The 26,985-nt window shown below is 36.2% G+C and overlaps 1 protein-coding gene and 2 long non-coding RNA genes across 3 annotated transcripts in view; all 3 read right to left on the reverse strand.

Annotated features, from left to right (window-relative positions):
- The window catches only part of LOC145738457 (uncharacterized), a 404,307-nt gene that overhangs the window by 294,079 nt on the left and 83,243 nt on the right, over window positions 1–26,985 (reverse strand). The gene's annotated exons all lie outside the window — the stretch shown is intronic.
- LOC145738393 (uncharacterized) lies at window positions 5,965–7,197 on the reverse strand. The gene is made up of 3 exons (XM_081993212.1): window positions 6,400–7,197; window positions 6,067–6,309; window positions 5,965–6,005 (listed from the first exon to the last, which is right to left on the reverse strand). The coding sequence occupies exons 1-3, from the start codon at window positions 6,461–6,463 to the stop codon at window positions 5,965–5,967; spliced, it is 348 nt and encodes a 115-aa protein (XP_081849338.1). The 5' UTR covers window positions 6,464–7,197.
- Window positions 17,567–18,792, reverse strand: LOC145738214 (uncharacterized). The gene is made up of 2 exons (XR_014180645.1): window positions 18,015–18,792; window positions 17,567–17,873 (listed from the first exon to the last, which is right to left on the reverse strand). It is a non-coding gene; the product is annotated as an uncharacterized LOC145738214 (long non-coding RNA).

The following is a 26,985-nucleotide window of genomic DNA, read 5'->3' on the forward strand; positions in this document are numbered from 1 at the left end:
ACGGTATTATTGGCAAGGGTTGCAAAAAGACGTTGAAAATTTTGTTAAGGGTTGTCCAGATTGTCAAGCTAGAAAAGGTCAGCAAAATCAAAAGCCGATAGGATTTTTACACCCAATTCCTGTGGGAACACCATTTGAAAAGGTAGGAATTGACCTTTTAGGCCCTTTTCGCCGAAGTAGCAATGGTAAAACCATGATAGTGGTAGCAACAGACTATGCAACACGTTGGGCAGAAACTGAGGCGTTACCGAGTGGAAAAGCAGGGCCCGTAGCAAAATTTATTTTGGAAAAAATAATTACGAGACATGGAGCGCCTAAGGAATTATTAAGTGACAGAGGAAAAGTGTTTCAATCAGAGTTGGTGACGAAACTATTGAAAGAATTGGGCACTACAAGCCAATTTACAACGGCATATCATCCAGCGACAAATGGTCTTACGGAGCGATTTAATAAGACTCTTGCAAATATGTTGGCAATGTACACCAACACGAATCAGTCAAATTGGGACCAATACTTACCACATGTAACTTTTGCCTCTAATTCAGCGAAACAAGACAGCACGCAATTCTCACCCTTTATGCTAGTATATGGACGAGAACCTATTTTACCAACTGAAGCGAACATTATGCCGCATACTGAATCTCTTGATAGCAATCAAATGAGGGAAACTAGTCTGGCAATACGTAATTTTGCTGCTGAAAACATAAAAAGACGACAAAACATAGATAAACTTCGTTATGATTGTAAACATCGACATGTGGAGTTTAATGAGGGTGACCAGGTGAAAGTTTTCACTCCAATAAGGAAAGTCGGGAAAAGTGAAAAATTGCTGCTTAGATGGTTCGGACCTTATTATATAAGACGAAAAATGTCGGACGTGGACTATGAAATACAGAAAGGCAGATCAGACAAAGCAAAAAGAGAAGTTGTTCACGTAAGCAGAATATTACCCTATTATGATCCCTCGACCCCAGAATGCACGCCTTTATAAGAAAAAAAAATGGGAAAAACACACAAAAGAGACAACTTTGAATAACTAAAGAGTATATTACTATTAAAAGAAAAAAAAAAAAGGGAACAAAACAAACGAAATAAGATAAAATAATAATAATAAAGAAAAAAAAAGATAACAATAATAATAAAAGAGAAAAAAAAAATACAATTAAAATTACACACTTACAAAAAATACAATAAAATTAATAAAAATTGATAAGAAAAAAAAAAAAAAAAAAAGAAAACCTCAGTAATGGTGGTGGTGGAAGTAGATCCGGTGACCAGTACCATTTATGGTTACCTGGTCACCAGACCACCAAGTTGGAGAATTGTCTCCTGAGGTTGTCTCCTCAACATTGTTTTCCGCCGTCGGAGCAGGAATCCCGTTCGGGAGCCGCTCTTTGCGGACCGGGGGCGTCGATGGCCTCGATGGTATTGGTGACCCCCACGCAGAAGTGTTGGATGTGGGGGTAGGATAGGTAACACCCTGGTGGCGCCCAATGGACGGTGAAGCCGACCTGGCACCGATGTCCCTGTCATTCCCAGACCAAACGTCGGCGAGCCTTTCACCAGGGCGGCGCATCGTTAGAAGTCTCCGGAAGTGCTGGAGACGGCAACCCCTTCCAAACCCAGTTTGGTTGTCACTTGGGGGGCAAGATTGTGGATCTTTAGTTTTGAAAAGAACAACAAATTGGATTACTTTATAAAGTGAATAACAAAGCCAACAAATTTACTTACGGTTCATGATGAAAACACGAAAAAAAAACACTACTACACTCAAATGGAGTAAAAAGAAAAAACGACTGCACTCGCAAAGGCACACAAGAAAGTGACTGGAGAGGAAAAAAGTGAAGGACCGTTTCGTCCATAAAATGACAAAACTGCTGTGAATGCAGTGCTGTATAAGTAAAATAAATAAACGATAATAAGGCACCGTCTATCCCTAACTGACATAAAGATTGTAACACTTTGTATACAAAGTAATAATTTTGTTGAAGTGGAAATATTACGTTTGTTGGGTACAAACTTCACATACCGAGTGGTACCTAAATTTGAAGTTACTGAGCTCAGGGATTTTTATTCTCTTATCCGCGTCTGAATTTAATGGCCAATTGAAAGATTCACGAACGGATATTAGTCTAATTTTCCGCAATTACACCAAAAGTGTGTAAAATGATTATCTAAGCGCGCGTGTTACAAGTTATTTGACTACAATGGAAAAAATGACATAATTAAAATGGCATACTTAAACAAAAAATACGAGGGACGTAAAATATATCGATAAATGCCATAGGTGCCGAACAAGTAAATACTTGAATAAATATAAATGTCAGGGGTATGTGATAATGGGGGGATAGACAAATTAAAATAACGAGTTTTCGTTTTATTTTGGTGTTGGATATTTTTGAATATCAGTAATATCACCATATCAAGTGCCTATACGTGAGGAAAGAAATGAGGACCAGTTCAACACTGATCAGGCGAAACCCGGAGGGACCCAAACCGAACAAGACAAGTGAAACAATTATTGTTCAATATTTTATATCAATATTATATACTATATATTTAAAGTTTATCTATATAATAATGACTATTGTAGCACGAAGAAAATAAATGATATTTAACCATTTTTCTTGTTTAATTAAAGGTAAGATGGGTAAAGTTAATACAGGCGTAATAAGTTTTAAAAGGCGTCAAGTACGTCACTGTTATTAATATGATAATGATGACACAAGCGTTACCCTGACCTACCTCAAAACCGCTGACAAGACAAAATAAACCGAGTATAGGTTGTTTACACTACTTAGGTAGAGTGCATTTCAAACCATAGGGTCATTAGACAACCGTAAATTTTGTTTTGTGTTTACGTTTTAATAATTTACTTTCTTATTTTTGTTTACAGATAATCTAGGGAAGAAGCAATCAAACGTTATCGTCAATTTATTTTTTGTTTTGGATAAATAAAATATTTCTCCGCACGGATTTGAAATGAATTTAGAACGGTCAATGTTCCAATTTTTAAAACAACTTAGTTGATATGGAAATTGGGACATTAGTTAAACATATGCAGAAGTTATTGCAATCGGTTTGAGGTATACCAGTGAATAAAATTCACTCAATTGAAGGTTATTAATTTAATTGAGATATAAAAGAAATATGCGTGTAATATTATATATTATTATATGTTATTATTAAGCCTTAAGTAACGCATATTAACCTTTGTTCTTATTTTAATTACATGTAAAAACCGCTTGAGGGAGCCATAAGAAGCCAATGTACTAAATGGCGCTGTGCAAAGCCAGTATTGGACGACCATTGAAGATGACATTTAACAGTATCACCAGAGTCAACCACATGATGAAAATAAAGCCTAAGCAGAAGAGACTATGGAGTATGGAATGGACATTGCTAGACTTCAGCTACTGGACTATTTGATGACCAGTGGAAGACGATGTGTTAAGTCATAGTCAGGGCAATATATGATTGTGACAAACACTTTTGTGCGAACAATGGCGCAATAAAAGTCGCAACATCAGAGCTACTTATATTGAAATATATGGTGCATATTTAAGGGCTACCCAAGGTTTCAAATGTGTTATGTTAATTTAAGGGTTAGTTTAATGATTAGGATTATTATAAGTTTTGGGTACGACGAAGCGATGACGGAAAATGGAGAAAGTAAGCATTTTAGAAAATATATGATAAAAAGTAAAATTAAAAATTTTCGCTTACTCCATTTTTCAAATGATATTATAATAAGATGAATTTTATATAAGGCTAGCGATAACTTTGGTAATTAGAATTGTCAAATATAGGAATTACCTCTCTTGGTTTAAACTGGAGGGCCAGTTTCATGGAGAAGGGGCAAATGTCACGAAGGATAATAAATCAAAGTTATTTCACTTGAAAGGAAACATTAAAAATGTGGAATGTTTATATTACTTGAGCGGAAACATTAAAATTGTGGAATGCGGTCGGAGTGCAACTGCAATTAAGATGCATTTGCTGAATTTGCGAAATAATGTGGAATGTTTTCCAAGTACCGATGGTCGAAGGTCGTCACGAGTTGTCGGCTAGACGAGGCCAGGTCTGGGAGTTTTGATTGGTGGAACCAGTGTCTGGAATGCTATAAAAAGGAAGTTGTACCCTAAAGAAGGTTCAGTCAGTTCAGTCCAGTTCATTCCAATCAATCCAGTTTTGCTGTGCACCACGTTGGTGATCGAACCGCAAATGTCAATTAGACATGTCCGTAACGCTCAAGTAAAGTTAATCGCGAACCGCGCTCCAAGTGACAAGCCTCTCTCCAAGATTCTGTCTTCTATAGAGATGTAAGTATGTTTATTGTACTTCTATGTTGTGTATTAATTTACGCCTGGTTTATTATGATTTTATTGGGAGTTAGTAACGTTTTCGTTGGGTTAGGAAACCTGTTATTTTACTAGTTAGTAAGTTAGGAGTTGTTAGGTTTAAGTACGTATTCAATAGAACTTGATGGTAGAGTTAACTGTGTTTTATTTTCACGCTGAAACGAGATCCCAGGCAAAATAAGTTGAATTAAATTCAACACGTCACGCTAGTCGTGACAATATATCAAAAATCAAGCTAGCTGACGTAATGTTATCTTTCAAAGATATCAGTCATGTCGACTCAGTTAGGCATGGCATCAAAGAAGAAGAAAATGCCCTTCGAGAGTATAGTATGAGGTCTGGCAATGTGGTGTTGAAAAGTGGTTTAATCATTCACAACAAATAACCATATCTAGCTGGTTCTCCAGATGGCTTGGTGGGCAATGACGGAATAGTTGAGGTAAAATGTCCCTACAGTATTCGAAATGAGAAAATGACTTTTACAAAATTGAAATACCTCAATTCGACTAATGGTCAACTAAATAAAACCAATTTATACTATTATCAAGTACAAGTTTATTTATTATATTTACAAAATGCGACATGATAATAGAACGAATAAACCGAGATAAACGGTTTTTTGATACCCAAGTACTTATGGTACTTCGAGATTTTGAGAACTGGCTATGTTCCTTATCATCAGATATTAGCGATGCTAGCGCCGCTAAACCTAAGCGGTTGTCGAGCAACCGTACCAGCAACAATGACCTGTTTATCCGTTGCTCGACAACCGCTTATACAGTGCAGGCTAAAAGTTAAAATTTTCGCATTTTTGTTCGTGTTTAACGACAAAAGGGCTCAAGCTAGAGATCTGAAAAAAATACAGAAAACTAGTTCGTGATAGGTACTACAACTTTCATTATTTCAATCAAATCAACCGTACAGACGCAAAAAAATCAAAACCGTTTTCCCATGTTAATCTCCTATGTCCAGGGTGCTTTTGGACACCTGGTATATCCATTTAAAAAAAATGGACTTTTTGCTTTTTTATCTGTCTGACTAAAAGGTTAATATTAACCACACTGTAGGTTTTTTTCATTTTTTGTGTCTGGGCTTTTCAACCATGTAGTATTGTCTAACTGAAGACAAAAGGTCACATCAGCAAAACTGTCAGGACTTGAGAAATTAATTAAAGTTTAGACCACCGTTTTGCTGACAAGTTCACCATTTTTATAAAATATCTAAGGAACGGTGCGATAGGTATAGGGAAGTATTAACAATTAATTACTAGCCTTCTTGCGAGGAATTCAAAAATGAGATTAAAAACAGACTTCCATTTAAAAATCAAAAGTTGGTGTTTATTCTGACTGATCTGGCAACACCGGAAAGTTCAAAATATTTTAAATAGAGAGATTGGACCCAACCTAGGCTACACTCGAAATTTCAACAAAAAATAATGAGTTCTCTAGATACTTCTAATTAACCATCACCGTGAATCACCCTATATAGTATATTATTCCTAGAAAAAATAAGTTTCAAAATTGTTGCTGTTCTGGTGGCTGTAACGAGTTGGCAGTAAATAAAGCAAACATGGTATTTTCAAACAATTTTATTCTTAACAATCTTAACTTAGTATTTTCTTGAGGAGGGCTACAACTAATTCGTCTGCAAAAAGAAGAAAATAGTTATTATTTAAAAAATATATGCTTTATTGCTGAAAGCTTACTATTGGTAAGTCGAAGGCCACCTCCACGGCCTCCTCGCCCACCTCCACGGCCTCCTCGCCCACCTCCACGCCCACGGCTCCGGCCCCAACCTCCCCAGCCTGGATTGCCAGCTGCACCTGCAGGGCCACTAGCACCTGCAAGTGCCCCCCTGCACTTGCAGGTGCAGGGGGGCACGCTGGCCTGTTGACCAGGCTCGGGCCGCTGCGGGCGTGGTTGTTCCTCCACTTCCTCCACCATCGAATCTGCAAAAAAAAAAAAAATACAAATTTTTCCGATTTATTTAAGTTTTGGTGGTGCGATAAATTTGTTGTATGTATGTTAATTCTACATACCATCGGACAACAAAAGGTCCTCCTCCTCTTCAGGGATGGATGCCAGACTAAATTCTGGCATCATCCCTTCACCCCCATTCCCAGTATTATTTTCGCTCCTGAAACAATTTGGTAATGTAATTGAAAAGCGGGTAATTTAAACAACCAACAATGTAGTCTAGTCTAGTGATCGACCGATATGAAATTTTGGACCCATACTGTTTTTTCCTTCCCAAAATTGGTAGCTTTTAATTCTTTATAAAAAAATGTCGGCCCCGCGAGGCAGATATTTTATACATATATCGGCCGCTATATCGGTATCGGTATCGGTCGATCACTACTAGTCTAATTTTACTAAATTAAACGCTGGGAAATTAAAACATATCGCTTAAACTTCAAAATATTTTAACTGAAATTTCTTTGAAAGAAATCTAGCGGTTTCTTTCAATTTGCCAGCAATTTAGTTACTTAACACCAGATATCATTGATGCTAGACCAGTATTTAATTACTTACATTTTTCCAGCAACTCTTAACCCACAGCCTCTAGCTGACTCCACCAACCAAATAAAAATGAATGCACTATCCAGCAAAATAACTGACGCCGGACAAAATTGGAATGGCCGAAACTTTAAAATAAACAAAGACAATAGACAAAACTTATAAGAAAGACGAAGAACGAACATTTTTGACCGTTACACAAAGCGTGCCGACTTTTTTTTATTTTCTCGCGACACCAAGTCTTTCAGAGTGGAGAACTTTTGTCGGCAAATTAATCCGTGCTTTCCGCGAATTTTTTAAATCTGAATGTCATATGCGCTGGCTTGCTAGACTAGGAAATTCAAAATTTCCACCCTCTGACGGGGTGTAAGGAGTTCTCACTACCCTCTAAAGATACATCATTATTAGCCCTATAAATGTACCAAAGGGGGTTGTGATACTATGATTAGTTTTGGATTAATTTGAATGTTTATTTAACACATTTTAAGTGAAGAAAAAAATAAGTCCGGCGCCACTGACCAATCGGACATCTTCGGCTCCGGCTTGCTGCCTTCACACCAGTGATTTTAGTGTATAATCTTCGTCAATTAATAGATTATTGTAATATAAATTTAAAAAACTACAATTATTTTAAGCTGCATGCTGCATGCATGGCAATTTTTTTGACAACACGACAAAAAGCTAGCAATGCATTAGTGACAAGCTGACAGCTGACAAGTCCGAAGTTTAAGGCGTATTTTGACGGCAGTACTAACCTGAGTTTTAAGTTGTAGTAGCATAGGGCGTCTTTTTTCATCAGAATGAGTTAAAATAAGACAGGCATTTAAACACTCCAGTAAGCACTGACGCCAAGCCAAAACACGCCTTTAGTTGACATCGCAAATCGCAACACAACAGAAATGACAGATCGAACATATTCAGCCGAGTTTGAGATAAAGCGATATGCTGCATGACGTCACAGTGGGTGCTCGGGTGTACAATATGCAATTAAAACCCAGTGGATACAGCCGTTGTCCATGGTTTGGGTCTTGTTAACTTTAGGTATCCACGAATTACGCGTTGTTTCTTTTTTTTTAACATGTAGATTATGGCTTATACAGGGTTTTTCAATGAAAAGTTGCTACCCTGAATATCTTCCAAAATAATTTCTCTGTTAAAAAATGCTAAGACACGTCAACAAAGATTGCAAGGGGGACATCTTTTTACGTAGGATTTGAATTTCTGCCATCAGCCCCTTTGCCGCGATAGCCACCCCCACTAAGTTTTCAAATGGCACCCTGTGTGGCACATCGTTGGAAAGGGTATTTCATAAGGAATTAATTTCACTATTTTATTTGTACATTTGGTTTGAATTGTTTCTAAATGTTTTATTTAAGTATAATATCCCCGTGTATGCCTTCAAATGAGTGCAAAAAAAAAGCAATGACACGGAATCACAAGATCAGCGTGCCCTGATGATGCAAAAATAAATTTGCGAAACGTCGGCTAAACTGTTGTAGTTTGATTCTACGTGAACCCGATCCAACTCCCAAAAAAGAAAAAGCCTCTACTTAATATTATTTTAAGTTAGAGAGCAAGCCAACTGTAATCAGTAAGTCAACAGCCCCACATAACTTTATTTAGTTAAAACTTAACCAAAACACTGCTTGATTTGGTGTTTTTCAAAATCCAATATTAAATTATTTAAACTTGCACATTACAAAAAAAATCAATTTGGCCAAAAATAAAGTTCCTAAAATGATAATCTTTCTCTTGGAAACATAAATGACCGGTTTAAGTTAGAGATAATGCTAACAAATCTCTTCTGATTAACCTAAATTCTGCAGCAATCCTTGTATAATAATAACATTTTGTGCGCCGGTTTCTATTCTAGATACATTTTTAACTATGCTTGACTTGCTCTAATAATTATCGTGTTCGACAAGTACTGTCAAATAATGACATTTCATAAAACTTCTCATTAACTCAAAGCCAACTAAAGTAGAATTAGTTTTTATTGAATTATTTTGTCATTTATGAAGCAACTCATACGTTATTAGACATCACTAAAATCAGAATAAAACGTACTATTTGGTGGGCTAAAAATCCAATATGGCGCCCATAAGAAAAAAGAAAATTGATGATGACTGCCAAAAAACGAAACGTCGTGTGGCAAATTTGAATCCATCATCGAATAGCTACGAAAAAGTGGCAATAAAAAGATGCTTTTAGTTTTGGGATATCTCTTCAAATAAGGTAAGAAATAAATAAAAACAAAAAATCTAATTTTCAGATTTTTTCGGATATCTTCGGAAGCACTGGAAAAATTAAAATTTTTAAAACGGCATTTGGTCCCAATGGTGAGGGTCGAATTAGAATTACCCTGTATAGTACATATTTCAAAAATGCTTTGTTAAAGAAATACAGGGTGTTTGGAAGAAAATTATTTATTTCTTCAGTATCGGTAACTGTTTACAAGCAAATTGTATTTTTATTTTCAGAAAAAACATCTCAATTTCATAATGCACATTGATAGAGAAATTGGTATGTTTTTTCTAATAAATCAGTAAAATGTGAATTTGTTATTTTCTCGAAAACTGTAACAGGTACAGAAAAAACTAAAGAGGCCTCGAAAGAGGCAAAAAAGTTTCTAAATTAATAGGAAATTTTAACATTTTATAAAAAAATCATTGGGGCACCAGAAAAAAGTTTGTGGAGGGAGAAAGGAGGCCTTAGACAATAACACTAAACTAACACTCAAGTATATCATTAATTTCATAACAAAGCATTTTTGAAATGTGGTCTATACAGGGTGTTACAAATTTGATGCAAAAGCATTGCTATCTCAGAAACTATAGTTGATAGAGCTTTAGTTAAAAAAAGGCAAAGTTGCGCATTTTATTGCTAAATAATTTGGTAAAAAAAAATCAAAAATGTTTTATTACTTCCGGAGATATCCGACAAAAGCCGAAAAGGTCAAATTTCTATTTTATTTTTTTACCACTTTATTACCGATTATTTTGTAAAATCAATAGCACCTTCTGGAGGCACTTTTTTATGCTCTTCAAGAAAACAGCTTTAGTTTTCAGCTCCGACGTTTCGTTTTTTAGATATCATCATCAACTTCAATTTTTCAAATACCGACCTAAACTTTTTATTTCGTTTTTTAGTAGCTACAGACCTTCTGAAACCAATGATGTGTCACACTTGTCAAAAAAGTATACCTTGTGTACTTAAGTACCTGTTTTTTTTTGTGTGTATTACGTACTTGGTACTTAAAGTTTTTTAAATAAATTAAGCAATTGAAATTGATATGTTGTCATAATAAGTAGATAATTTAGTTTGATATAATTTAATAATTAGGTTCATTGCTCCTTCGAAAAAAAAGAGAGAAATTTATTTATAAAAATAATTGTTTTTGGTGAATTATTTATTTTTCAGATACTCACATGTTTGAATTTGAGGTTGAGTTTTGATGAAATAGCTTAAACTTTATTTTTAGTGTTAAAAAAAGCAAAACCTAAATCTTAAGTCATAACAATCTAAATTATCTACTCATTATGAAAACATGAATTACAAATGCATTAAAAAAAAAAAACAAGTACCTTTGCCTCCATTTAACCAAAGCTTTAGCAACTATAGTTTCTGAGATAGCAATGTTAATGCCTTGAATTTGTAACACCCTGTATATTTTTGGGTCTGGTGCGATATAGGTGCAACCGTATTTTGCAAACCGTTTTTTTTATGAAATTTATGTCATATTGTTTATTTAGCTTAGTTCTACCCAAAAACGGGTGGTTGGAGCTGTTTGTTGGGAAAAGAATAGTAAAAAAACGCCTTTGAAAGTGGTCAGGTTACACCAAGTACATGAAGGGTTTAATAGTTAAATAGCTTAAAAATTTGTAAATTAAATAAGTATTTTTAGTTTTTACATGCAAAGTGACACTTTACTATCTATAATTACAGTTGACAATGTTAACATTAGTGTCAGATTAGTACAAGGGGCAATGTTTATTTTTTGTAAATGTATTGAAAAAGATGCATGGTAACCTAGTGCTAACTATAGTGGCCAATTTATATATGTAGCAATAATTATTAAGATCTCAAAAAGAGAAAAAATATGGAAACTTCCATTTTAAGAAATTAAAAATTAAGTTTTAGAATGATTAATTTTGAACAGAAAAACAGTTCTGTTTGACAACATTGCTAGGGTTGTTAGGCACCAAACAAATAACAAAATGTTCAACAATCAGGCTGGTGGTGCTGGTAGGAGATTGTGGTTCAATTTACCAAAATAAGGGTGGAAGTGATTCATCCACCCTTATTTTGGTAAAAGTAAGTTAAATATACAATCTGACATGAATTTCATCAAAAAAGAACTAAAAAATATGGTGGCATCTAAATCGCACCAGAACCATATTTTTCTTAGCTGTTAATTTCGTGCTGAAAATTGAATGTAACTACAAACCTTACTTTCATTTAGTATAATTCTAACTTGCTTTAATTTAACGTCTGCATAAACCCACCTTTAATTTAAGTAAAATCAGTTAACTCACCTTAAAACTTACTTTTTTATCCACCATTGTAATGTAGTTGCAAAAATTGCACATGATTTGGCTCCTCAACTTTATTGATATGTTGCACTTCTTGGTGCAATAGGACAATTAGGCAAATAGGACAATTTCTTCAAAGTTGTGCTTTCTCATCCAGACGAAAAATGGGGAAGTATTCAGCATATATGGGACAAAATTCTGTAAGATTTGTTGTAGTAATGTAGCCATGTTTATTGCCACTGTAATCTTGTAATATTCCCTCGGCTAGCAGCCCTTGTATCCATTATGCTTATGCACATCAAAAAATATACATTTTCTTGATTAGATTATTGTAATATAAATTTAAAAAACTACAATTATTTTAAGCTGCATGCTGCAAGGCAATTTTTTGACATAACAACACAAAGACAACAAAAGCAAAAGCATAGTGACTAGTGACAGCTGACAAGTCGGAATTGTAAGGCGTATTCTGACGGCAATATTAACCTGAGCTTTGAGTCGTAGTAATATAGGCCGTCTTTTTTCTTCGTGTGACGCCACAGTGGGTGCAAGTATAATAACCCATCCAAATTAAATAAATCCACAAAAAAACAACTATAATTAAATGATTTATCTATGTACATTTGAATAATAATCTCTTAAAGATTTTTAAAATATCGTTAGAACGTATTATATATTTATTCATGTATCACCTGGCTATTACACTCAAAACAGCATATTATATTACAATATATTATACACAAATGAACACCAAGGTCTCCAAACAATCTATCAAATTCATACTATACTAATTAAATAATTACAAAATCCAGATTTAAACTCACGAAAATTACTTGAGAATTTAACGACATTTGGAAGTGAGTTGTACATTTGTAAGCCCTCATAGAACAATGATTTCTGCAACAAGGTTGATCGAACGGTTTTAATATTATAATTCGTCCCTGATCTTACATTGTAGTCGTTAAACCCTGACCTATGGCCTATGCTCTAGAAACTTTCCCAAGTACTGAGGCATCAATCTACGTTCCACTTTAAAAACAATTACAAGATTAGTTTTCTCAATGCATTGCCGTATGTTAAGCTAATTTAATGTCGTCAACATGCTCTGAATAGGAGTATATACCTATATTACACCCGAGTATAATTCTCATTGCCTTGTTCTTTTGGAGTTGCAATCTCATAATTTCTCCCTGGGTACAAGCAATCAGTAAGGAAGAACAATAATCAAAATGTGGTAAAATTATAGTATTGTACACCAGCAGTTTGGTCCAGTCCGAAAGAGAAGCAGTCATACGTCGAAAAAACCCTAGTTTCTTACTGAGCTTTCTACAAAGATAATCAATATGATTTGAGAAACAGAGTTGCGGATCCAACAGAATACCCAAATACTTAATTTCAGACACAAATTCGATTTTGTCGCTGTCCATATACTGCAACGAAGTTACTAATTTTTTTGTTAATATGTAGTATTAGATTAAAGAAAACAATGCGCAGCCTCACACGCTTAAGTTACAATGCGTCTTCGCGACAGAATGGTGAACGCACCGCCGCGATCGATAAAGGTTCAGCGCGCAGCCGCGGTAGGGTAAACGAAGCAACATCGCGAGCTATTAACCAGGTAATGTGCCGCGCGCTGCACTGTGAGTTCTTCCCGGACCACCGAACCGACCGACGCTGCAGTGGGTTCTTCCCGGACCCCCGAACCGACCGACGCTTCAGCCAGCTGAACGGTAAATTTTATCGTTCCTGGGGGCAAGCTTTGAAGGTCTGACGAATGAAGGTGACCCCGTCTGTACGCGTGTAGTTTTCGTACCGTCCGAATCTGTCATGCATACCGTAACCGTCTGTTTACCCTGGCTGGGAAAATACCGTTTCGAAACCGTCTTAGTTCTCCGTACCGTTCCCCGTTTTGAACACTAGGTTGTGTTGTCCGTTTGTTTTCCGTTTCAAAGTTACCGTATTAATTTAGTTGGGATCTCCAGGTCCGACTGTACCGTTTATTGATTTGAACACGAGGCTGTGTTGTTCTCCGTTTGTTCTGTTGTGCTACAGTTTTTAAGTAGGTTAGAATATGAATGATTGTTAAAATAAAAAAACTCGGGTAAAACAGAAGGCCTTTTCAAAGGAATGCACCTCAAGGCCAGAGAAACCCAAACGGCAGAGGACAATTTCAAAATTAAAACGCCCGGACGAAATTGTCCAATTGTCATCTACGGGCATTAGTAAACAAACATTAATCGTACATATCACAGTTAACGATAAAGATAACGTCCCTGTTTTACTTGATACAGGAGCTTGTAAAAATATAGTTGACATAAATTATATCAGTAACATGAGACGGTTACAAGACAATATACAACTGATAACAGCAGGAGGTTATACAGTTCATTTCCTCTCGGCAATTCTGAGGTAATTATAAAAGTTAATGGCACAATTATTTCCGTTGAGGCACTAGTGGTGCAAAATTTATCAAAAGCCTTGATATTGGGACATAACTTCTTGGCTTGTAAAAAATCATTAATTGACTATAATACCAATACTGTGACATTATACCATGAACTTGACCCATTGATTTTACATTTTGGCAACAATGTAAAATCAATGAACATGGGAAAAATAGAACAAATGGAAGATACTAATAAGGTATTTGCAAACGTCGAGATTGAGTCAACCGCGCGAAGTTTTAAGGTTACACTTGCAACCGACTACATGAACTGTGCCTTATCTCCGCACGAGTTCACGAAGTACTGCTTTATCGAGAACGATAAATACCTACGACCAAGAGGGTTGATTTGTTCAAATATTTTTGTAAGAAATGGCAAATGGTACATCAAAATTGACAATAGGAGGTTTGAAAAAGTGTTCATATTGAAAAATTCCACAATTGGTTATTTAGAGAAAAATATAGAAATGGATATAGCAAAAATTCCAGTTCATTGTATTGATGAAACTGAAGATGATGAAGAAATGATTACCATGAATGACCATAACCTAAGCAATATAACGAACCCAGAATTGTGTAACAAATTGCAGACATTACTGTCAGAATATAGTGACGTTTTTTCTAAAACACCAAAATATATGGGAAAAACCGATGTCATTGAACATGAAATCGATGTAGGGAATGCTAAACCGATAAAACAGAAACCTTACAGAGTGGCACAAAAAGAAAGAGAGATAATAGATGAGCAGATAAGAGAAATGGAACAATACGACATAATAAGGCAAAGTAACTCGCCCTGGGCAAGTCCCGTCGTATTAGTAAAGAAAAAGTCTGGAGAGACACGTTTTTGCGTGGATTATCGCAAGTTAAACAATGTGACAGTAAAAAATTCATGGTCAGGATCTAATATTGAGGATATTTTGACTTACTTAGGAAACACCAAATATTTCTCATCGTTAGACATGTATTCAGGTTATTGGCAGATCAAAGTAAAAGAAGAGAGTAAGCCACTTACTGCCTTTACAGCGCCAGGTCACGGATTATGGGAATTTAATGTGATGCCTTTTGGATTGTGCAATGCTCCGGCAACATTTCAACAGTTAGGAGATGAAGTGTTTAGAGATTTAAAATGGAAAGAAGTTTTAATTTACATGGACGACATTATAATTTTTTCTAAAACGATAGATGAACATTTGGAAAAATTACGTAAAGTTTTCAATAGACTTCGAAGTGCAGGCCTAACACTAAAACCCAAAAAATGTGAATATTTAAAAGAAAAAATTAATATTCTTGGTTATACAATTTCGAAAGATGGAATTTTTCCAGACAAATCGAAATTAGTTTCAATCGAAAATTTTCCAAGGCCAAAAAATGTAAAGGGTGTACAAAGTTTTTTGGGACTTTGTAACTACTACCGGAACTTTATAGAAAATTTTGCAAAAATTGCACGTCCTTTACATGATCTGACAAAGAAACAAAATAAATTTGATTGGCAGAACATACATGACAAAGCGTTTGAAACACTAAAACAAAAATTGATTAGTGAACCAGTTTTGGCACATTTTCAACCAAATAAAGGATGTGAATTAAGGGTAGATGCATGTAAAGATGGAATCGGAGCAATATTATTGCAGGAAGATCATGAAAATGCGTTACATCCAATAGCATATGCAAGTAGAAGCCTTAGTAAAGCTGAAAAGAATTATTCCATAACAGAACTTGAAGGGTTAGCAGCTATATGGGCGCTATCCTATTTTAGACATTTTATTTATGGAAAACCTATAAAAATAGTGACTGATCATCATGCGCTATGTTGGTTAAAAACCTTGAAAGAGACTACTGGACGTTTAGCGCATTGGGCGTTAAAATTATCGGAATTTGACTACACAGTACATCATAAATCAGGAATTGCTCACAGAGATGCAGACTGCGTAAGCAGATATCCTGTTTTGCCAGCGAATACGAAAGTACAAGAAATTGACGAAATACCAACCTTTTTATTAGATATACGTAACATTGCAGAATTACAAGCAAAAGATGAAAACATTTTGGAAATAATTCAGGCTATAAAACATCCTACAATGGGCCTGTCCCACAATTTTTTTTTTATTTTATAACTTCAAAGACGGATTGAAAATATTATACCCGTATTTTTTTGTTTTCAAAAATATTAAGTCTAAATAGAAAAAAAATGATGATAAAAACTACATTAATCTCATGTTTTAAACGCCCGCCGCCGGTGACGTACTACACTATCAACCAATCAGCGACAAGAAGTGAAACAGTTGGCGTGCAACAGCCAATAAAATCGTCCAGAATTACGTACGTCACATGCGCGCCAAAACAGATCTTTTAAATTTAATGGACAAATTCAAACTAATGTAGGAAGATTTACGACCATAATTTTTTCTTCAAGAATATGAAAAATTAATTTTTTGATCCTATTCTTTCGATTCCAGTCATTAAAACAAAAATTTATGATATGTGGGATAGGCCCATAATACAAGAAGCTACAATTGGTATACGCAAGCAAGCGAAAAATTTTAGGCTTGAGTCAGAAGTTTTGTACCGTATAAACCCGCATGGAGTGGGCCGGACTAGACTTTTAGTGATACCGCAACAGTTAATAGGGGAAATTTTGTACTCCCACCACTCAGAACCGCTGAGTGGCCATTTGGGATTGTCAAAAACCCTAGCGAAAATAAAACAAAGATACTATTGGCAAGGGTTGCAAAAGGACGTGGAACGTTTTGTAAAAGGATGCCCGGATTGTCAGGCCAGGAAAGGCCAACAAAATCAAAAGCCTATCGGTCTGTTACATCCTATACCAGTTGGCACACCATTTGAAAAAGTTGGAATAGATTTGTTAGGTCCGTTTCGCAGAAGTAGCAGCGGCAAAACCATGATAGTGGTAGCGACAGATTACGCCACAAGGTGGGCAGAGACTGACGCATTACCGAGCGGAAAAGCCGGACCTGTAGCAAAGTTTATACTAGAAAGAATTATTACGAAACACGGTGCACCTAAGGAATTGTTAAGCGATAGAGGGAAAGTTTTTCAATCAGAATTGTTTACGGAATTGCTAAAAAAGATGGGGACAACGAGTCAGTTTACTACTGCGTATCATCCTGCAACTAATGGCTTAACAGAAAGATTTAATAAAACTTTAGCCAATATGTTATCTATGTATACTAATACTAATCAATCAAATTGGGATGAATATCTTCCACATGTGACTTTTGCGTACAATTCTGCAAAACAAGATAGTACTAAATTTTCACCATTCATGCTGGTGTACGGTCGTGAACCTATTTTACCAACAGAAGCAAACTTGTTGCCACCCTTAGAAAGTAGTAATAGCGACCAAATTAGAGACATTGGTTTGGCAGTCAGAAATTTGGCAGTTGAAAATATAAAACGGCGTCAAGACATAGATAAATTACGTTATGATTGTAAACACCGCCATGTTGAATTTGAAGTGGGGGACCAAGTAAAAGTTTTCACCCCTATTAGGAAGGTAGGAAAAAGTGAAAAATTACTGCTTAGATGGTTTGGTCCTTACTACATAAATCGAAAAATGTCTGATGTGGACTATGAAATACGAAAGGGCATTTCGCCAAAATCTAAAACTGAAGTAGTCCATGTAAGCAGAATTTTACATTACCATGACCCATGGACACCAGAAGGAACCCCTGAGCTGAAGTAATACAAGCATTTTAGTTTAATGATTGTTTATAGTAAAAAAACAATTAAAATGTATAGTCTTGGCGTGGGCGCCTAGAGACCCGATCGCCAAACGGGTTTCATCCGTTTGGGGGAGAGCGTTCTGCTCCTCTTTCTCTTGGGCCTCCTGCGGGGCATTAGGAGGTTCAGTGGGAGCCTCCATCTTGCTGGCCTCAGGGGGGCTAGCCTCTGGATGGATGGTGGCCTCTTGTGCTGCCTCCCGGGCCCGCTGGGCGGCCAGTAAGGCCATGAGGGCGCGTCCACGGCCTAATCCTGTTGGGCGATTACCAGACTCCATCTAGAGGGAAAAATTATTAAAATTTTTATTTGGAAAAAGAAAACCAGTAGATGGCAAAATGAAGTGAATTTTCTCAGGTGAAAAAAAACAAAAAAAAAAAAAACGTATGTTAATATGAAAAAAAAAGACATTTATACTTACTTTCAAAAGAAAAACCACACAAGGAAAAAGTGACAAATTGTAAAAGGAGGAGCACCGTCGTACAGAATCACAAGTCAAGGGACAAACTGAATGAAAGTGGTGATAGCAACCGTATAAATGCAATTCAGAACCCTCTCCACCGGAAAACCAGGATGCTGAAATTAGCAAATTACTTCCAGACGATGAACTTGTCAAATGTTAAGGTTATCAGAGAAATGTTTTCCCAACAGTTAAATGGTGCACCATGCTTAAACCCATGGGATTCGCTGATTTGGCCAGTTCGGAATAATATCTTAATGAGACCAGACATTGTTCAGTGCAGACCGATTAATGCATAAAATGCAAAAATGCAATTAAGCATAATGTTTAAACAAAGTAACAATTATAATGTACGGCTCCACATATTGAGCTGTGTACCTATTTTTACAGGGCCCAAGGATTTTATTCTGTTATCTGCGTCTGAATTTTTATTGCGCAAATTCTTAAAATTCAAGAACAGATATCAGTTTAATTTTCCCTATAAGATAAAAAATGGTTACATGTAATGGAAATAAAAACATTGAATATTGTTATTGTGATGTAGGTACCTACAAACGAATAAAGATAAATAATGATGTTGTCGGTGTAATAATCACCTTGACCATATAGTTGTTTATGCATTTGGTGAAGAAAGCAACTAATTCGCGAGCGATAAGACAAATTTGATTCATCGCTACGCGCAGTTATGAATAATGACTAATTACTAGATTGGTTTAAATAAACCCGAATGGGACAACAATTTACAGTGTCATTTTAGAAATCGGTCGTGAAGTAATACTTGGGTGAAGTTAACCTATAATTTTCGCGAAAGTGCCAAAAATGGAATGGATAGTGAATTTCTTGTTTTATATTAGGTGTGTTACCGAAATAAACACCAAACTGTATTTATACAAATTGGCACTGTACTTGTGGAAACTGCAAGGAGAGTTTGATCGAGTGGTACCAATACAACTATTAGGGATTACAAAATCTCTACTTGGCCTGTGGACTCAAATCATTCATACGGAGTATACCATACTTCTACTTAGCGAGAAAGTACATCAAGGGGGTACTCCGTTTTCGACATGTGATTGTGCAATTTGCATATCACCCCAACAACCTCAATATCGACCTGAGGATTTTTGGCGAGCATGGGAAAATGTATTTGTGCAAGGATGTCCTTGTGCTACATGTGTGTACGGGAGGACTCAATTTTTGAGTCAACCAGGTCATCCGCCATATCCGCATGCTTATGTAAATGATATGACATATCAGTTTCGGGTACCAGTAGTGCCCCAAACACAAGAAAAGGATGAGACATCAGAAATCAGTTCTGCTGGCACATCTTCTGGAGGTGCATTTGGACCTCCTGAATCACACGCAAGTCAGGTCGACCGCAATCCGGCACTATGCCCGAATCCGGAAAACCTGGCGCAGGTGCAAGAAGGGGGGCCCATTATTCAGCAACAAACTGAAGAAGTTCTTAGACACGCGGTAACACAGCCGTTTATCGCGCAATTAGAACCGTTTGACGACATGGGGCCATATGCTACTTATCAGCAGCTATGAGGTCTACAATTTAATTTATGTTACCTTATTATTGTTTTGTATTTTAATGGCTATATATATATACATATGTTAATACAGGCATAATATACACACGTGGATGATATATAAAAAATAATAATAAAAAAAAAATTTGGAATGTATGATGTCATATTATTCCCAAATAACGAGTATAATCTAGTCATGAAATTAATCCAATTATTTTTTAGCGCCATGAACTAATAAAATGCGATAAAAGATGTTTCGCTGAAGAGGCGAATATTCCTGAGACGACGCTCCGACAATCTTGTTGGTTGTTGACGAACTACTAACATAAAAATTCAAGTTGTTTACATAACTAATTTTTATCGCGCGATGCATACACGGGATTCCTTGCTTTACAGCATTTGAAAAATGAATTTCACACGTTCCATTTTTTATTTTTTAATGGAAAATGGATCGTACATACTAACAAATAAATAATGGTTACAAATGATGCTACAATTAATTTTGTTATAAGACATAATAGTGTATATTAAGCCTTAAGTAGCACATACTAACCTTTTGTCTTATATTTCATGTAACACTGAGGGCTATGTAAGAAAGAGGCGAACTATGATGAGCAATTATTGTTGTTGGAACTCCCGATGGGCCTGTACGTTGATACGGAGGTCCAAGCGAGCCGAATCATCGATTCAATAATCGACCCACACCACAAACATTTATGGAACAGTGATCACAATGGTGTTCAGTGATGTGAAATGCGAAGTTTGGCTCATAGGACTAAGCCTCAATTGAACTTTTCTCAGTGTTGCAATATTTTTTTTTTTTTTTTTTTTTTTGTTCTGCCATTGCCGGAACCGAATAGATTAAAAGTGCATGATATTGTTTATGTATAATTTCAGGAGAGGAAAGATTTTATTAGGTTTCTTGTTAGAATAAGTACTAACTTATTATTAAGAAATGATTGTAAACTTAACTGAGTACTATGAAATACTCGCATATGTAAACTTACTAACCGTTTATCATAATACCTTGGTATGTACACATGTAATTTTTAAATTTATGTTAACGATATGTTTTTTCTATTGTTTAAAGTTTTTATTATTGTTCATATAAAACTGGGGACCAGTTTTTCTGGGGCGGAGGCATATGTCACGAATGGAAAATCCGTTAATTGGAAAGTTGGACTGATTAACTTAAAAAACATAAGAGTATTCGAGGATTGCAAAATATTAAGCGCACGAGGCAAGGTCGCATCACGATGCACCGAATGTGTCATGCACCGGGTGCACCATATCAGCGATGAGTCGCCACCACCTGCTTTGCAGGAATATAAAAAATAGGTGACGAACAATAACAAACTACGTCAGCCAATCGGGTATAAAATACGCCGATTTCAGCAGTATAGCATCAGTGTGAACCAATCGACGGTAGTGCGACCAGCTGACCCAAAAAGTCGAAATGTCGGCTCTCCTCGAAAAAAGATCAAATTAAGTAGTCCGTTCTCCAAAGTTGTTCCAACGCGAAAGTGACCAAGCCAGCCGCCAGAAAATGCTAAGTCCTTAGCTTATGAGTCTATGTAAGTATAAGTGTTAAATTGTCTACTTTTAGTGTGTTTATGACCGTATTGTGCAGACCCATTTGTGTATACCGTATTTAATAGATTTTAGTGTTTAATAGAAAACTCAGTGTTTAATTCCATCCTTAAAACTGAGATCCCGGCGCGACGTTTAACGTCGTAAGTCAGTTTAATTAATGAATCCAGAAGGGCTCATAAATTGAACGTGACAATATTGCACCTCTTCACCTGGATGTCTTCGCTTTTCAATCAATATGGCAGGGAAACTGCACGGAGACTTTCTACAATAATTCCGTCATCCAATAATTTTTGAATTTCCTTTCTCAATATTGGTTGTCGATGATACGGTACTCGGTATGGCCTCTTTATTATCGGTGGTACGTTTTCAGTGATGATACGGTGTGTCACTTTTGTCGTACAAGTCAACTTTTGGTCAGGAGAATGGAAAATATCTATAAATTCCACAACCAATCTTTTTAGCTTGGCATCGTCGTCACTTTTGACGTCTTCCAGGTTTAATTGCTTTAATATTACTTGGGTACTTTCTAAATTTACTTTTCTAATAGCTTGCTCTTGTACATCAGGCTTATTCTCAATATCCACTTCAAAGGCGTCTGCTATCCTTTGTCTTCGCTGTACCAGCATATCTTTATCTGATACATTCATGAGCCTCACAGGCACCTTGTCCCCTTTTTTACAGAGACTTCTCGCAACTAGTAATCCCTGCTGAGAATCTTCACATGGCTCTATGACAACATGCTGAGTCGTAACTCTTGAAGAATCAGCTATACTAGCTAAACAAATCACCTCACTCCTTGGGGGTATAATTAAATCTTCCTCTAATAAAATTTTCCACGATTTTCCCTCATTTTCCACATAATGAGTCTCATCAAAAAATTCTCCCCGGACTTCGGAGCCTTCCTTTTCGGCAGCTCGTGAATCCATTTTAAAATCACCGAAACAACAAGTTTGCCCTCAGAACATCCATGTTTTTCTGAGTTTGATTTTTCCATTGCTTCCAAACGACTACCAATCGTTTGAAGGCCCACATCCCTCGTTGTTGGTAGCAACGATGAATGATCGTTGGAGATAGCAGTGTGTGAATGCGTCTGATTCTGTACTTGTGGTCCATTTAAAGTCCCATATAAACTCCCCAAATTCTCTTCATATAGAGGTAGTTTTTCTCCTAGGAGTACCATTTCTCCTCTTCCCCAATCAATAGTTGCACCATGTTTATGCAAAAAATCGAGACCCAATATTAAATCTGTTTGAAAACTCTCAGTTTCAAGTACTTTGAACTCATGTTCCACAATTCTTCTTGGCCCAATGCCTACACGCAAATACGTGCTTCCTAAAATGGGAATACTATTTCCCTGAATATCCACTAAGTTAATTTCACTATTTTGTAACGGTATAAACCCCTGAGCAACTGAGGGTTTAACTAGGGATAAAACAGCTCCAGAATCTATCAGTGCCCAATATAACTTTTCAGCTATTGTTACCTTAGCAACATTGCAGGGCCCGGAGATTCTCTTCCATTCGCAAATGTTTATCCCTACACTAACACTTTCACTTCAAGCGGCTGGGTCGGAGTTTAAATTTAAAGACCCAATTTCGGCGGTGCATTCCCTAGCAAAATGTCCTGGTTGGTTACATCTAAAGCAGGTTCGTTGTTGCTGATTGCTAGTGGTTGTATTTCTGGCCCTTACAGAAGTATTTCTATTTTGGTTATTGTAAACTTGAGTTGCTCGTCTAGTATCAGGACAGTGTCGTTGGTAGTGCCCTGGTTTGTTACACTTAAAGCATAAGTTATTTCTCGTTCGAACCTGACGGAGATTTCGGGAATTTGCATTTCGGCAGTAGTTGTCCGTGTGTCCTGGCTTCTTGCAAATATTACAATAATACCTTTTAGGCTGTACGTTTTGTTGGTTCAATTTAACGGCTCGACACTCTCGGCTGGTGGATGAATGAATTAGATTCTCTATACTTTCCTCTTGCTCGGCACACTCTAACGCTGCTGTCAAGTTGCTTGGGTTTTTACTAAGTACCCGTTGTTTTAAGGGATGCACTAAGCCCAATACAAATTGTGTGGAGATGTGCTTTTCCAGTTTGCGTCGGTCAGCGGCGTTATCCGTAGCATCTCCAGTCAACTCCAGGGTTTTATTAGCAAGCAGCTTCAGACGGGTGAGATATTGACGACAGGTTTCTCCTATACGTTGGCGGCACTCAATGAAGTTTTTAATGGCGGATCCTTTCACACAAGAGCGGCTAAACTGCGTTCGTAATTCCTGCTTAAGCTTAGCCCAATCTGCGGTAGTTTGCAGTTCTGGTTCCGAATCAATAAATTTTTTGGCTTTACCACGTAACTTTAGCCTGACAATGCAAGTTTTCAGTCGGTCACTCCAATTAGCTAAAATACCTGTTTCTTCAATAATTGACATAAAGTCTCCAATTGAGCCTTGTCCGTCGTATGTTGGTACTATATCTAAGCACATAACTGCTCCATTATTAACCACGGGGTTAGTCGGCTGCTGGTCATCTCGGTTGGCGTGTTGTTCTGCTCCTCTACCTCTTCTCTCCATATTTAGGGATAGCTTTTGAATTTTTTTCCTTTTTAATCCAAGTATAACTTGCCCCTTCTACCCTTTGTTTCCTCTAGGATAGTTTTAACAACCCCACACCTGACACCAAATGTAATGGCCCAAAAATGCCTTTTTCCAATTTTGGGTCTTACAAGCTTATTTTTGGGGTTCGAGGGGCAAGCGCTATACCCTAAATGACACAACCACCAATCTTGGGTCAAACATTTATTCAGATTCCAAGTACATTACTCAGCTAGGTACGGTTCGGTACCAAAGACTTAGCACTACTAAACGTGACTAGAACTTGACCCCATTAGGTCTTTTCTTTGACTTTAACCGACTTTTCACACTTGTCTTCGACTTGACGACGTTTCAGTTTTGACTGCCCGTTTCTGACTGACCTTTTGCCAAAATGGTGTGAATATTTATACTACGAAATTTACATCATTCTGTGAGCAGGAATGCGACAGGTCAAAAGGTGGAATTTCAAAAACATGTCGCCGGGTGCAATAAATAATATTAATTTTTTTCCTGCAGCTCCAGGCAATAAATCATTTTTGCTTGGGGTCAAAAAGGTGAGAATTTGTGGCGACAGTATGACTTGGAAAAATTCCTTTCTTTGTAAACACCTACTAATAGAAATATATCCCCGCTTCTGGATTAACGACGCTGGCCAATTAAATCTCTTAGAGGTTTGGCTTAGGATTTGAAGTCAGATTTTTCTTTCAAACTAGTCTTTCATTTAAGTGTTGTGTCTAGTAGTGTTCAGATGTGCCTCAAACTAATTCCGTAAGTTTTAATTTAATTTTGATTACAATTTTGACTTTGAAAAATAAACAAAAAGAAAATTGCTATTATTTTCCCGGGGCATCACACCCTGTATACAGTGCGTTTTTTTTAACGCGCAACATAGGATTTTACGTGTTAAATTTTTAAGCCCATGTTAGACCATTTCATTTTGGAACTGCAAGTCTATAACTTGACGGGTGTGTCTTTAGTACCCTGAAGCTTAAGTAAGTCTACCAATTTGGTCTAAAAAGTGATTAAAAACTGGAAAAAAATCACTTTTTTTCGAAAAGATTTTATCGTTTCATACTCCCTGTATGCATTGTTGTTCCTTGTTGTTTTCGATACTGGCAGGGCAGGTAGCAGGTAAAGTGACATATTTTGACTGTATCACGATCCGACATCTTTTGAACGTCAAAAGGGCATTTTATGATTGTTTGGAATACTGTTTGGCTTCAAACGGAGGTCACTTTGAACAATTCACTTATAAAAATACTTCTTTTGTTCTTAACTTTCTTGGAGATATGTTCTATATGTTTGTTGAGACGAATTACTCATTTTTTTCTTGGTTTATTGGGTCTTCTGTCTCACACAAAAAAAGGTTTGTTGGGAAAATGGAATTTCGCACTATTTTCAACTAAGTTGAAAATAACATTAACCTAGTCGTCCCAACGCAAGACCACTGACTTAGGCTCGGTCTTGTTACCTAAAAACGCTGACGTTTCGGTGGAAAATCTACCACCGTCTTCAGAGAATCTAAAAAAGAAAAAACACAACGGCAGAACACAGAAAACAACAACTTAATAAATATTAAACCTGATAATGTTCAATATGGAACTCTGAGAAGGGTTTTGTCAATAAAAATTGACATAAATTTTGACTTTTGTCATTCCAATAGGAAAGGTTATCTATTGTTGTAGTGAAAGGTGGGTTTTATAATGAAAACAAAATTACAAGAAATTTCAGTTACGTTTGATATGACCAAGTGTTATCTCCTCCTCTAGAATATTTAACCAAGTTTGGTCAATATTAATAGAGGATGTAGCAACACAGGAGTCATGGTTTAATCTAATATATGCACTTTCTTTTATTTTACGTCTTTTTGAAAAAGTTTCTTTGTCTATGATACTACATTCATTCCATTTGACTCTATGATCATTATCAAACGCGTGTTGGCATATATTAGATTTGTGAAAGTCTCCAGTTTCTTGATATAAAGTTAATGATCACCCTGTTTTACTTTCTACGCCAAATTTTACCTGCTACCTGCCGTGCCAGTATCAAAAACAACAAAGAACAACAATGCATACAGGGAGTATGAAACGATAAAACCTATTCGAAAAAATATGATTTTTGCAAGCTTTTTAACACTTTTTAGGCCGAATTGGTAAACTTAGTTAAGCTTCAGGGTACGAAATAGCTACCCGTCAAGTTTTATACTTGTAGTTCCAAAATAACATGGTCTAACATGGGCTTAAAAATTTAACACGTGAAATCCTATGTTGCGCGTTAAAAAAAACGCACTGTATGTATATAAATATAAACTTTTGTATTTAACATTTTTTTGTATTTCTCAAAATAAATGAGATAATGAACTGTACTCTATTATTGACTCACCTGTACAAAGTGATTGGTTTAATTTTGCACCCAACCTTAACCCTCCGTTACCCGCTCCAAATTCTCATACACAAATACCCGCGTTGGGTCTGACAGACCCCAAAGTGTAAATTGCTGCGCTATCGGATTTTTTAAATTTATTTTATATTACTTTTAGGTAATGAAAGAAAAAATATTAGCTATTTTCTTTTTGTTTATTTTTCACATTTGGTGTCAGGTGTGGCGTTATGCTTAGTATATCTGCTTTCAATGCTTTTTGCTAAGTTTTCTTTTGCAAGTTCATGGGAAATTTGCATTTTCTTTAACATTTCACTGGCATAATTTTCGTCCAAGTCGTATTGTAGTACGTGATCATTAATCGTTAAACGAATTGGTAATTCCATATCTCGACCAAACATAAGAAAGAATGGACTATCTTTGGTTGCTTCATGAGGTTGATGGCTTATAGGAATCCGTACCAATAGCCAAATTTCGCAACATTTCGGCATGACTTTTCAGATACTCACGTTTGAATTCGCGGTTGAGTTTTGATGAATCAGCTTAATCATATCAAACTAAATTATTTACTCATTATGATAACATATGAATTTCAAATGCATATTTGAAAAAAACAAATACCTAAGTACACTAGGTATGATTTTTTGACAACTGTGGCACATCATTATTTTCGGTAGGTTGGTAGCTACTAAAAAAACGAAATCGAAAGTCCCGGTCCGTATTTTAAAATATTAAGTGGATGATGGTATCTAAAAAACGAAACGTTGTAGCTAAATACAAACATTATTTTCTTAAATAGCATAAATTAATGCCTCCAGAAGGTGCAATTGATTTTCCAAAATAA

This window comes from Ips typographus, linkage group LG15 (genome assembly GCF_016097725.1).
Source record: "Ips typographus isolate SLU linkage group LG15, UJ_Ityp_2.0, whole genome shotgun sequence".
In the NCBI taxonomy this organism is placed as follows: domain Eukaryota; kingdom Metazoa; phylum Arthropoda; class Insecta; order Coleoptera; family Curculionidae; genus Ips; species Ips typographus.